This window comes from Echinops telfairi, unplaced genomic scaffold (genome assembly GCF_000313985.2).
Source record: "Echinops telfairi isolate 266 unplaced genomic scaffold, ASM31398v2 ScPeMD7_7458;HRSCAF=8496, whole genome shotgun sequence".
Lineage (NCBI taxonomy): Eukaryota > Metazoa > Chordata > Mammalia > Afrosoricida > Tenrecidae > Echinops > Echinops telfairi.
In genome coordinates this window covers 3,509,633-3,522,503 of record NW_022111358.1, presented here as the reverse complement: position 1 = coordinate 3,522,503, position 12,871 = coordinate 3,509,633, and the positions used below count along the sequence as shown (strand labels likewise).

Below are 12,871 nucleotides of genomic sequence, written 5' to 3'. Positions count from 1 at the left end.
TTTTGAGAATGATGATGGCAACAAATATACAAATTATGATGGCAACGAATTTGTACAAATGTACAAAGGATAGATAGATATAATGGATTGTGATAAGAGTTGTACAAGCCCCCAATAAAATGATTGAAAAAAGAAGAAGAAAGTCAATGTAGAATGAAGGCAACATGTGTACAAATTCCCCTGATGCAATCGATGTATGGATTGTAATCAGAGGTGTAAGAGTCCCCAATAAAATGATCTCTTAATTAAAACAAACAAACAAACAAACACCCTGCCATTGAGTTGATTTCGATCCAGTGACCCTCTAGGGCAGAGTAGCACTGCCCCTGGGGGGTTTTGGAGCTGGTCGAGCTCTACTGGACTAGAAAGCCTCATTTCTCCCAAAAAGGAGCTTGGTGGTTAAACTGCCACCCTTCCGGGTGCTTAGCCAGCATATACAAAACACCAATATGGCCTGTGGTGGTTCTCAACAGACAATTGCCACCATGATGAGTGGTGACACTGTCGGTGGGGCGTGGGAGTCCTATCGTGGTTCTTGGGATTGCCCACGCTGAGATTTTCCCACAGATGTGGCGGCTAGCTTGAGCAGCGGGCAGTGTGATTGCTCCCCATCGGGGGCTAGCTGGGCTCTGGGTTCTGAGCTGAAACCCCTGGGGCCGTGGGAGACCTGGACCACCGGCCCTTGCTCACCTTGCCCGAGGTTTTGACGCCTTTCCAGATGCTGAAGTAGACCACAGTGAAGATCAGCATGATGCACAGGGCAAGCTGCCAGCTGATGCCCCCCAGATCCTGGAGCCCCTTTGACCGGTGGATCTGCAGCACGTGGCGCCTGGCGGCAGAGAGAGGTGTGTGAGCAGGTCTGATGGGGACGTGAACGAGCCACCCACAATGCCTCCAGGAGTCATGGTGCTGCAAGGCCCTTGTGTCCCCGGGTCCAGAAGGCGAGCCGCTTACTCAGCCACCAGCCCCGAGAAGACCTCTGAGCCCAGAAGCAGGTGGCCGGGCTCACCTCTCCAGGCTGGGACCTGAAGCCCCTCTCATCAACACGATTGTCATTTTAACACACGAAGGTCCTGTATATGTGGGTCCTAGGGCTCCTCTGCCACCCCAAACTTGCCCTCTCTTCAGACTGCTACACTGTCTGAAACCCTAGCTTGAAGTTTCTCCAATCATCTCCCCAAAGAGAGATGCCACTTCTGCAGTGGACGCATTGAACCAGAAACCCCGAAGTCGTGTGTCCCGTGCTTACTTCCAGTGACCACTGGCTGGGAAGAGGGCCCGGAAGAGGGGTGGCTTTGAAGCAGGAGAGGCATTTTGGAATGTGAAGGTGGGGCCCAGCCTGGCCCAGTAGGAAGGAGGGGAGAGGCTCACGAGGGTCAGGTTAAAGAGCAGTCTCCCAACTCCAAGTCCGGCCTGGGAACCCACTCTGTCCTGTTCTCAGATCACATCTGCTCACCAGCATCACCTCTCAGGAAGACCTCTCTGGCAGACAGCCCCCTCCCCCACCCTGACTGATGAGCACTTACGTGTAAAACTCTTCAGCGGGGGACGTGGAATGGAGGGTCCAGGTGACGTTGTCCTCAGAGAAGTAGTTGGTGCAGTTGCCGGTGTTCCAGGAGTTCTTGCAGCTGGTCCAGGGCAGCTGGTCGGTGAAGGAGGAGATGAGGTAGTAGAGAGCCCAGGCCATGATGGTGTTGTAGTACGAGGCGATGTAGAAGGCAATGATGCAGATGGCGTAACCTATGCCTGGGGGACAGGGGAGAGGACGGGCTTCAAGGTCGGCCAGGGTGAAGGATGGACACTGGCCCTGGAGGGCCTTGTAGCCGCCCAGAGGAGGGTTAGGGATGGGCTGTTGTGGATGGCATCAAGTTGGCAAGTCCAAGGACAACAGAACGCAGTACTGCCTGGTCCTGCCCCAGCACCGTCGTTGACCGTATCGACTCTATGATTAAGGCCTCTCTGTACTGGGGGTGCCTTCCAACCCTCAGGGGCTTATCTCCCAGCACTTAATCCAGACAGGATTCTGTTGTGCTCCAGAAGGTTTCCACGGGCTAATTTTTGGAAAGAGATGGCCAGGCTTGTCTTCTGAGTCTCTTGTAGGAAGTACTGCTTTCCTCACGAGGGGTGACCCCGGTGGCATTTGAAATATCAGAGGCATAGCTTCCAGCATTGTAGCAACATGCAGGCCACAAACTGATGGATGGATGGTGAAGAGGTGCGGACTGCCACCTGTTCCCTCCCCAAGGACTCAGGACGATGGCGGGGAAAGTGGTGAGTCCGTAACGTAGTCATAAAACGGGCACTTGCAAAGTGACGTGTTTTAGGAAATGGGTGCGCTTGCAGCTAATGCTTTTAAAACGTGTCTTACGTTACACTCGATTGCATCCGTTTTGTCTGAACGAATAACACGTATTCTCTTGCAAACTTATCGTGTCGTTTGCTTCAAATGGCCATTTCTTCTCGTCCCCCTTTACCATTTCTTTTCTTGTGATAAAAATAGGTGTGACAAGACATTGGCAGACTTAGCAACTCTTGTTACCCATTGTTACAGTCAGGGATGTAATTGCCCAAGTTATCTTCCAGGGATACCGGAGGCCGAGTGCTTCCAAAGGAAGGGACCCCCATCCACTCCCAGCCCTCCCTTGGGAGGTCCCACTCACCCCCTACTCCAGCCCCTCACTGACCTTTGAAGATGGGACAAATTTTCCTCCATATGGAGATGCAGCCATTTCGGTGGTACTGGCCCAGCGCGAGCTCCATGTAGAAAAGCGGGATCCCTCCGAAAATGGCCATGATGGTATAGGGGAGGAGGAAGGCTCCTGAGAGAGGTGTGCGTGGTTTCACCCCCTGACCTCATCTGGGGCAAGCCCCACCACCACCGCGGGAGGGGGAAGGAGGGACTTCACAGAACCACCCACAGCTCTGAGTGGAGGAGCCCTCCAGGGTCAGGTGATTTCCTGCGGGGTGCCCTCTTCTTAGAGCTCCCCCAGAAACAGCCGTGAACAGGCCATGTGGTGGGAGGAGGTTTGGGGGAGCTTACTGGGAGAGAAAGCTGGGATTGGGAGTCGAGAAACTAAGCATCAGTCCCAGTGCAACTCCCCGCCCCCCCGCCCCCCAGGACCTCCTCCCCAATGAGAGGGCAGTGTGGATAAGAGCTGAGGTTCCCAAACCCAGCCACCTGGTGAGCTGAAAACACCCCGATTCCTGGATCCATCCCGGATATCCTGAAGCAGAACCCCCAGACACAGCACAACACACATGGTTTTTCCGGGTGACTCCCATGCAATGTGTATGTAGACCAGCGTGAGGGCTTGGGTCAGCTCACCAGCAGGGTGCCTGCCAGCTTGTCTCTGATCCCCTGTCTTTCACTGCTGGATTACACTGCCCCAGACATATGGTTAGTGATGTCTGGATACCTGCCCATAGGTCCACTGAGCCAGAACTCTCCGGCACAATCCACCGTTACAGGTGTGCTAAAATGAGCATGCTTCGTCCAGGCTGCTGTGTCCTGGACCCCAGGGACTGCGTGGCTGCGACAGAATGTCTGGCATCAGTCCAGTGGGCACATCAGCTGTGTTTTTCCCTGATAACTTTCCCTCACGTAGAGGACTTTGAACCTGAGAACTTGCAGTCAGTGCAGCTCAGAAAGGCCCCGCCTAACTCCCCAGCATGCCCGGCGACTCGGCTTGAGAAGAACCCCCTGTGCTTTTCTGTGGCCTTCACCCCGAGGGCTTGCCCAACCGGTGGTGCCCCAGCCCCTCATGCAGCACTCAGGCTACAGGTGGGTCCTCTCAGGCCATCAATGAGGTAATGGGGCTTCCTCTCCTCCCAGCCAGGGAACTGGAAATGTCTTTTGCAGCTACAAGTGACATAGACTTACACACAAACAAAAACAACAACCCTCACAGCCAGGGAGTTTTTCCCCTCCTAGGGGCCTTGTAGCACAGAGTAGAATTGCCCCTGCCGGTTTCTGAATCTGCTTCCAGGTGTGGGAGCAGGAGCCTCACCTTTCTTCCAAGGAGCAGTTGGTAGATCTGAACTGCTGACCTTGCAGTTACCAGCCCAACACTTAACCACTGTGCTACCACGGCTCCCTACTGCATGGACAGAAGTCCTTGAGAAATGCAGCAGACCCAAGCCACGTTGCTGGGTTGTGGAAGACACGGAGGGGCACACATGATGTAGCCCCCAAACCTCGTTGTAGGTACCCTCTGAAATCTATTGTCGAGGCTCTGCCAAAGCAAATATTGCCTGATTGGACATTCCTGGGCCTCACAGGAAGGCCAGTTTCCTACCAGCACCTACCATCTGTAACTGTGCTAGGTGGAACTCTCTTGGAGGGGATAGACGGTCTTTCCATGTGTTGGTTTGGGGCTGGCATTCATTTCCCGTTAGGCCTAAGGTTCAGGTTTAGATCAGGCCCAGATAGGTAACTCAGGACTCTGCATCTCAGTGGAAGCCCTTCTCTGACCTCACCCTGGCCAGGTAAGTGTCTGGGGCCTGGAAATCACCTTTCAATTTTTTGTGTGCGCAGATCTAGTCCTCCCCACCCCCCCACCCCACCCCCACCTTCTGAGAGGGACCAGCCACATCTGGAACAGACGGCCCTTCCCGCCCCCCTCTGCCAAGATAAAGGGTAGAGTTTGGAGGAGGTTGGGCTGAAAGACCGGGCCCTTCTGGAGAGGAGGCATCAGACGTGATGGAAATCTGGTGAGATCGAGTTTGGGAGGGTCATCATCCAGCGGTACAACTCCAAGAGCCTCCACAGGCTGATCTACGCTTTTGTCTTAGGGAGGGGTTGACTAGGAGGCCACCTTGGGAGTCTAAGCAATTATGCTCTGGATCTGACCTGGCCCCGCCCTGCGTCAGAGCCCGGAGCCCAGGACACCCACCTCCTCCGTTCTGGTAGCATATGTAGGGAAAGCGCCACACGTTGCCCAGGTCCACCGCGTAGCCGATGACCGACAGGAGGAAATCCACCTTCTTGCCCCAGGTCTCCCGTTCCCCCTGGTGAACCTCGGCCACGAGGGCGGCGGTGGCTGCCGGCGGGGTGTCATCTCCTGCCCCCGGGCTCGGGACCGCGGAGTACCCGTTGGAGATGTGGCCCCGCTCTGCTTTGTCGCCCGGGGCGGGGATGCCTTTGCGCAGGACCCCATTTTCCTGACAGTCTGCTCCCTCGTTCTGGGCGGACAGCTCCTTCTGAGAATCCAAGGGCGTGGTCTCCATGCTGTGGCTTAGGCCAGGACACCCGCTTCCATCTGCCAGAGGCCTGAGGGGAATCACGGAATTCCCAGTCCTGGGGTCCCTCTGAGCGTTACAGAGATGGGATGGCGTTCTGGTGGGGAGCCATGCAGAGAGAGGAGAATAAAATCAGGCATTGCGCTTGTCATTGGTGTTACGACGTCATCATACCTCTTACACGACTTCAATGAGCCAGGGTCACAGATGCCATCTGTTAACTGTGAGTATGAAGACACCCCCCAGACCACACAGGGTCAAGACAACCAACTCAACATTTCAACCGATGACACCCAAAGGCCCTAGACTTGTTGCCAGCGTGTCGGTTCCAACTGGTGGTGACCCAGCATGTTCAAGGGAGGGTCTTCTCGGCTGTAACCATGATGAAAGCAGACTGCCAGGCCTTTCCTCTGCACCACCACCGGGTGGGTTGGCACTGCCCACCCAGCGCGTCATATCACACCCAAGAAATTTGTGACGTAAAAACCAAACAAACAAAACACACAACAGCAACATAAAATAGTTTGCAAATCCCCCTGGCTTCCCACAGGTCCCTATTCCAGGGACGGAAACCTCTCCGTCTAGCACAGTCACTAAGAAGAGGGTCAGACCAGGGCTCGCTCAGTCCAAGCAAGGTGCTGTGTTCTCAGAAAAGCTCACTGCCAGCGACTGGACGTGGGTTCAGAGCGACCCCGGAGGCTTCTGAGACTGTCAATCTTTAGGGGAATGGAAAGCCTTGTCTCTCTCAGGATGCTGTGCTAGGTCCTGAGAAAATGGTAACCACACTAACAAGAAGCCAGCTCTGCCTCTCTGAATAAGAACAGTCTTCCCCCCTAGGTCAGAGTCCCACACTTCAGCCGTGATTTAGAAAGTAAAGAGCAAAGGATAGAGAGGGAAAGGCCGCCCGAGTGGCTGCCAGGTGAACTTTTTCACCCTTCCCTTCGCCCTGGGCTTGGAAACCTTCAGGAGAGTCCAGCTGCCGCATGCCTCCTATCCGTCTGCTGGCCGGAGTGCCCACTGTGCCTGTGAAAGCCCCGCTTGGGCTTGACCTGGTCCTGGCCCGGTGGCTCACCAATCATTCTTCATGGCCTTCGGAAGCAACTCTGGCGGCTATTCCACTTGGTGTTCTGCCCCAGGACAGGCAAGGTCACCTCTGGTGCAGGTCAGGGGAGGCAGGAGAAGGCATGGGGGCTACGGAAGCTGCTCTCGGCGGTGCCTCGGTCACTGTGTGCTTCTGAAGGAGGGCTGGGCACTGGCTCCTTCACAACCGGGCTCCGATGGAAGGCTGGGACATCACCGTGGGGTAGAAAGTGAGCCCTTTTGGACTTCATACCTGTGACCTGTTATAAAGTTGTGAGCCGTTAAGACTGCAGCCACTTGCTTTGTTTGGGGTTTGAGCACTTCAAAGGCGTGTAGTAGTTCATGGGTTCAAATGGGTTCCCACTAAGTAAAGATCCCATTACGCTTTTCTGGAAAAAATATATCCACAAATGGCCTGCCACCAGAGCTGTCAACTGCAAAGGCAGAGCACTGGCCTGGCCTGGACCCAGCAGAGGATGGGTGGCTTGGGATTGGTGACTGGTAGAAGTGGCAGAGCTTGTCTCTTCCCTACCTAGAACCTAACCATCTGTCCATGGAGAGGTGAAGACAGAAAGGTAGCCGGTGGAGAGTTAGAACCGCATGTAGTAGATCCACCTGGATGACTCTGGATGTAAACACTGGCAAAGATTAGACATGAACACCAGGGAGGTAAATAATTCGTTTTGTGAGATTTTTTTTCCCCTCTGTGAAGAGGAAAATAAAAATGTCAAAGAGATTGATGGTTGCCCAAAACACCCACAGTAACAAGAGATGTTCTGTGTCGCTAGGGGTAGTTTGGGAGGAGGGGTGGTGGAGGATGTGGTGGTGGAAGTGGAGGTAGAGGTGGAGGTGGTGGTGGGGTAGAGGTGGGGTGTGTGTGGAGGGGGCGGTAGGGAGATAATAGTGGTGGTAGTGGTGGGGGGGGCGATGGAGGAGGTGGAGGTAAAGGGGGTGGTGGAGGTGCTGGGGCATATTTGCAGAGGTAGGCAGATGTCCTGGGTTCTACTCGCTTCAATCCTGGCCCAACCAAGCACAGGGATGTAAACACCACTGAGAGAAGAATATACATTTCTGTGTATCTGGCAGGAAGGTCTAGAGCAGCCGTTCTCAACCTTCCTCATGCTGCGACCCTTTCATACAGTTCCTCCTGTGGTGGTGACCCCCCCAAACCATTACATTATTTTTGTTGCTACTTCATCACTGCCATGTTGCTATTGTTATGAATTGGGCGACCCCTGCGAAGAGTTGTTCAACCCCCAAAGGGTCGAGACCCACAGGTTGAGAACTGCTGGTTTAGAGCAAACCGCATTCTGTTCATCATTTCATGCTGCTGCCCAGTCTTTCTGCGCCCCCTTCCCTGGGACCTTCGCTCCGCTTGGTCCCAAGTGGGGAGAGAGAGACCTTTTAAATGACCCCACATCCTCTCACCTCCCTCAAACTGAACAGCCGCTGTCGAGAGGACTTTGATTCATGACGAGGCCATGGGTCTCATGATAGACCTGCTCCCAGGATTTGCTTGACTGTCGGGCATTAGGCTGCGATCTGCATGGTTGGTGGTTCAAAGCCACCAGCAGCTCCGTGTGAGAAAGACGGGGCCTTCTACTCCCATAAACAGTTACCGTCTTAGAAACCCACAGCGCCGACTCGATGGCAGTGAGTTTGGGTTTTGAGAATCTTTATGAACCCGATCGCCAGGCTTTTTCTCCCATGGTGCTACTGGGCGGGCTCCAATCAGCAAGTCTGAGGCCAGGAGCCCAGCACCGGCCACTTGGGCTTTTCATCCTCCATCGAGAAGCATGTATCCAGGCCAAGGATGCTTTGCTCTTTTAAATAAGAGGCGATGAGATGTCAGCCTATTTAAACATACAGCTAAGGACACAGTCTGAACGGGGTGGTCTCTTGGGTGGAGCTCTTTTGATTGTTTTGTTTTTCAGCCCCTGTATTTCTCTCTGGCCCACACCAAGAGCACGCTTTCCGCTTTAAATGCTGAATAACTTGAATGCCACGTGGCAGCTAGAAGGAGCTGAGCTTTACCTCATCTCAGCCCAGAAGCCTGCCTGAGACCCTGGCCCCGCCCCTGGCCCTTTCATCTTTCCTTCCTCCACCTTGAAAACTGCACTCGGTATTCCCTGCAGGACCGTCTTCCTATTTTCAATCGCCATTCTCCTCTCCTCTTGGTTTAAGTTGAAGCTCAGAGAACAACTGCATCCCCCCACCTTCCTCCTTCCTGTCCCCGCAGCCAGAAGAGAAACACCTCGGGAGCCATCACCGAGCTGGGAATAAGCACGGGACTATCGCAACGGCTCGCGACCGGCCACTGCAGAAGCGGGGTGACTGGCTCCAGATTCCAGAGCCACCTAGTCTGTGACTCCAGCCTAGACTTGCGTTACCGAGTGACGGCGAGGCACCACCTGCTTTGCTGGGTGCTCTTTGTGGTCAGGAGCAGACCCTGCCCTCTGGGCTGCAGCTTGTAATTTGCTGCTGTTTTTCTGCTCACCTGTTCCCTCGCAAACATTCCAGTTCTGATTTGCTGTTGAAAACCGCTACCACAGAGAGAAACCATGAAAACTTTAAAAAGAGAGAGGTATCAGACTTGCCTCAGAACCAACTTGGAACGGAGTAGGTAGTCAAGACAGACCCCCATCGTAAGTAGGGGACTACCTGTACTTTCTCCCCCGAGGCACCCTGCAGGGACACTAGAGCCCTGCTTATAGGACCCAGGTGCAAACAGGGAAGCAATACCTCCTTGTCTTCCACTTCCCCGCTCCCAGGAGCCCACCAGGTCAGGCAGGAGCCGAGGAAATGCACGTAGGCCCCCCTCAGTCTGCAAAGTCCTGCCGGACAGATCCAGGACCCCCACTCCCACTTCCTGATTCTACAAATCACACTGACTGGCGTTTTCAATAAGACAACCATGGCGGAGAGGGGACTGGCCCGGGAATATAGAAGTCGGAGTTGTTAAAAGGTTGGTTTCTGAGAACGTTCTCTTGAAAGCTTTCTTTTTTGGGTGAACGGTATTTTTATCCTGCTGGATGGAAAGATCACAAGTCGGGTCAATATTCCCTCCTCTGGGCAACCTTTGAGTCTTTCCAGGACCAGACAAAGGCCCGGAAGCTTCCTCTGCACCTTGAACGTGTGCCACTGTCTTAGACGGAGCAGGTGACAAGCTGTGGGTGGGGTCAGGTAGCTCGGCATCATGGAGGAGCCCCCACCCAATACGCGCGAGCCTCATCCCGTGGACATTCGAGGGGCCGTGCAGTGGTGACTTCGACGGACTGACCGTGAAGGGGCACTTTCTGGGGTATTTCACTTTCCTCTCAGCCCTGTGACTAGGCTCATTCACTCCATGGTCCCCTCCACCTCCACCCTCTCATCAAAAGAGTTGTTGGTATTTACACAGCTCCTGATCAACTCTCCTTTCCTTTCTCCACGGGCTCTGTCTCTGTCGTCCGGTCCGGGGGAACCTGTGGCTGCATCAGCCTGTAATTACAATTAGTCATAAAGGCGCCCAGCCCTTTGGAAAGGCCCATGACTCAACGTGTCTGCTCACTGTTCATCGGCCCATTCTCAGCAGAAACGCCGTTGCAGACATGCTGTGCTTGCACTTCAAGTGTCAGGAGCAATGTGAACTCATTCATCAGGGTACTCAGTTTCCACTTTCAAAACACCACCACTACCAGCAGCAGCAGGACTCAGAGGCCTAACCAGGAGATAAGAATAATGATAGGTCCCATAGCTAAGTGACAATTTGTATTCTCTCTCCAAGGGGAGTCTAAAGTCCCCAAGGCCGCCCGCCCAGCGCAATCCACACTTAACCTGGCTCCCTGCTGTGGCTTCAGCAAAGATAGGTGTGTAAAGGGTTTCATATGGCCCTTCTGGCTGTAGTGGGTATCATGGATGGGACTATGAAAACATGGATCTTGCCAGAGGGATTGGACAGTTCTTGTTCATGCAAATGAACCCTTGCAGGCCTGGGGCCATATAAATTAGGTGTCTGGAATCCTAACCAGAGGATTGGTCAGTTTCGCCATCAGGCAGAAAGGGAACACACTGAGGGGGAGGAGCTATGACATGGGAGGCCGTGAGAGATGGCAGAGCAACAGTAGCAAGAGTGGTAGGGGCAGGACCGGAAGACTAGGATAAGACGCCTTGGTGGGCTTCAGAGTTGTAACACTTGCCAGAGAAGGCCCAGAGTAGGGCCTAGGGACAGGAGGTAAGAAGAAGCTGACCTGGTCAAAAACTGTATCCCAAGTCATTCTCGATCCTAAATTTTAAATGGCCCCTTGCCTTATTAAATCCTATAGCTGTGAATCCTCGTATGGTCTGTGAGTTCCACGCGGCCATTGCCAAGTTATCAGACCCAGGAGAGGAGCAGCGGTGCGTGGGAGGGACAGCAGGTAGTAGAACCCGTCCAGAAGGTAGGAGAGAGGAGGTAACCCAGATCGCTGCCTCAGGAGTCAGCCCAAGGCTGTAGATTCTCCTTTGGCCTGGAGGCATTGGAGGCGGGTAGACATTTGGGCCATTGTTTACTATGTGCTGGAATCCTGGGTGGGACAGACAATTAAGGCACAGGATTGCCCATTGGAAGGTTGGAGGCTCCAATCTACCCCAACACATCTCAGAAGAAGACCCCATGAAGCACAAGCAGGGGTCTCCCCCACACATGGGACTGCCGTGGAGTGGAAGCCACTCAAAGGCAGCTGGCTTCGTCTTGCTTGGTTATTTTTACTCTGCTTTTAGAAACAAGACGTGTCTAATGGAGCCCACTCACTGTCCAAGGCCAAGGCCTCAAAAGGATCGGACGGGCTGCTAGGAAACCAGTAGTACCCTCGTGAAGGGGACAAGTGCTCCGGCGTCCTGCTGGTGCGGCCCCACTCCCCACTGCTCACAGAGGTTTCTGCAGACCGACCACGTGCTGCAGCTTGCTTGCTTACCTCCTGCTGCCAGCCCCGAGCGGCCCCGGGGTTTGAAAGTTTGCCTCTGGTGGCATGGCTCCTCTCCTGTCCTGGGTCCTTGGGTTTTCCTCGCGTGCTCGCAGGCTTCCACAGTGGGGTCGTCTCTGTGTCTGCTGAAGGTACAGAGATGACCCACTGTGGTCCTTACGTGTCACAGGTCCTAAGCCAGGGACCCCTAGCTTGCCCTTCAAACTAAGGCAAGAGAGTCTGTGATCCAGACGAAGGCGGCCGGGGACATCTGCTTGTCTTGGGAGCTGAAGGGTGGAAAAGAACTCCAGGCTCACAGCCACCTAGCTCCTTATCTCAAGGACGAATCCTGGGCTGGGGGATGGTCTCCAGGAGAAGCCCTTAGACCAACCAAGCCCACTGTCCTCGAGTCGATTCATGAGCTAAACTCCTTGTGGCCATTTTGGCAACTTATCCCCAGAGGGAAAAGTCCTTTGGCCAGAACTTTCCCTGCCTGGGAGAACACAGCCCTGAGCTTCTCCCCACACCGAGTGTAGACAACTCGGGACTAGCTCTGTGTGATGGGCTCCGCCGGCTCATTCCACAGGCCGGCCCAAAGTATGATGGATCATGTGCGTTGACTTCCAGAAGGAGAAACGGACTGGGCAGCAACAGGCTCGATGACCCTTCCTCCCATGAACGTGGCTTCCAGCTTCTGCCTCGTCTGCTGGCTGCCCTGAGTTTTTACATGTGCATGACCTGCAGCTCACCTGGCTGTCTCACAGACCTGCACTGGAGTCCCGGCTCTGCCACGTGCCAGCTGTGTGACTCTGGGTAGGTTACTTAACTTCTCTGAGCCTCAAGTTCCACAGCAGGGAAAGCAGACTGTTGACAGGCCTATTTGTAGAAAGGCATGTTAATTAGGGACCAACCATCAGGGGCAGTGAGTTCACGGCCACTCCTACCACCCCATGCGAGTCACTCTTTCAGCTTTATGCGCTTGTGTCCCAAGGAGGGAGACTGAAACCCGGAGGGCTAGGTGACTTGGGACCCACGGCAGGCTGAGTCAGATCCTACTCAGCCTCCGTCTTCCTCCAAGGGCCTCGCTGGTTAGCACTGGTTCCTCTGCACCGGAGCTTGAGGTCGGTCCCCCGGGGAACTTAGGAAGAGCAGATGCAGAGATTCTAATTCACCAGGTCTAGTCTGAGGCCTGGGTACCCCCAGGTCTTTTAAGCCAATACCCCCACCCTTGGGGATTCTGGGAGAGGTGAGCCACGGGCCTCACCCAGTTGGCTTAGTAGTTCCCTCCAACCTCCCGTCCAGGTGGCCATGAAGCATTTCACCTGTGGCTGTGGGTGAAATGCATCTCTCCTGCGGGTAACACGTTGTCTTTACCTTTCGAATGCGTTTATTGAGAGTCCGGGTGCTCTGGGCAAGGCTGGAGGGACTCCATTTCCTCACCTGACTTCTGGGCCTTCCAATGAGCGAACACAGGGAGCGGTCCACCCAATTCATACTCGGGGCTCCAGTGCAGCCCCACCTTCCTCCTCCGTTCCCTCTGCTCCTCCCCAGTCCTTAGACGCCTGGCTTGCTTCACGCCTATCGCAGCTCCTCGGGGATGCTCTCTCACCACCCCATCCCGGGATAGCCCC

At 54.5% G+C, this 12,871-nt stretch overlaps 1 protein-coding gene across 1 annotated transcript in view; it reads right to left on the bottom strand.

The window, feature by feature from the left end:
- Positions 1 to 11,313, bottom strand: part of SLC6A4 (solute carrier family 6 member 4) — a 30,618-nt gene extending 19,305 nt beyond the window's left edge. Inside the window, exons 1-5 of the mRNA XM_004706896.2 lie at positions 11,253 to 11,313; positions 4,893 to 5,335; positions 2,685 to 2,819; positions 1,527 to 1,746; positions 691 to 829 (exon numbers count right to left, since the gene is read on the bottom strand). Of these exons, the coding sequence (XP_004706953.2) occupies positions 691 to 829; positions 1,527 to 1,746; positions 2,685 to 2,819; positions 4,893 to 5,335; positions 11,253 to 11,308 (993 nt within the window). The 5' untranslated portion in view covers positions 11,309 to 11,313. The remainder of the gene's footprint in view (positions 1 to 690; positions 830 to 1,526; positions 1,747 to 2,684; positions 2,820 to 4,892; positions 5,336 to 11,252) is intronic.
- Positions 11,314 to 12,871: the final 1,558 nt, after the last annotated feature.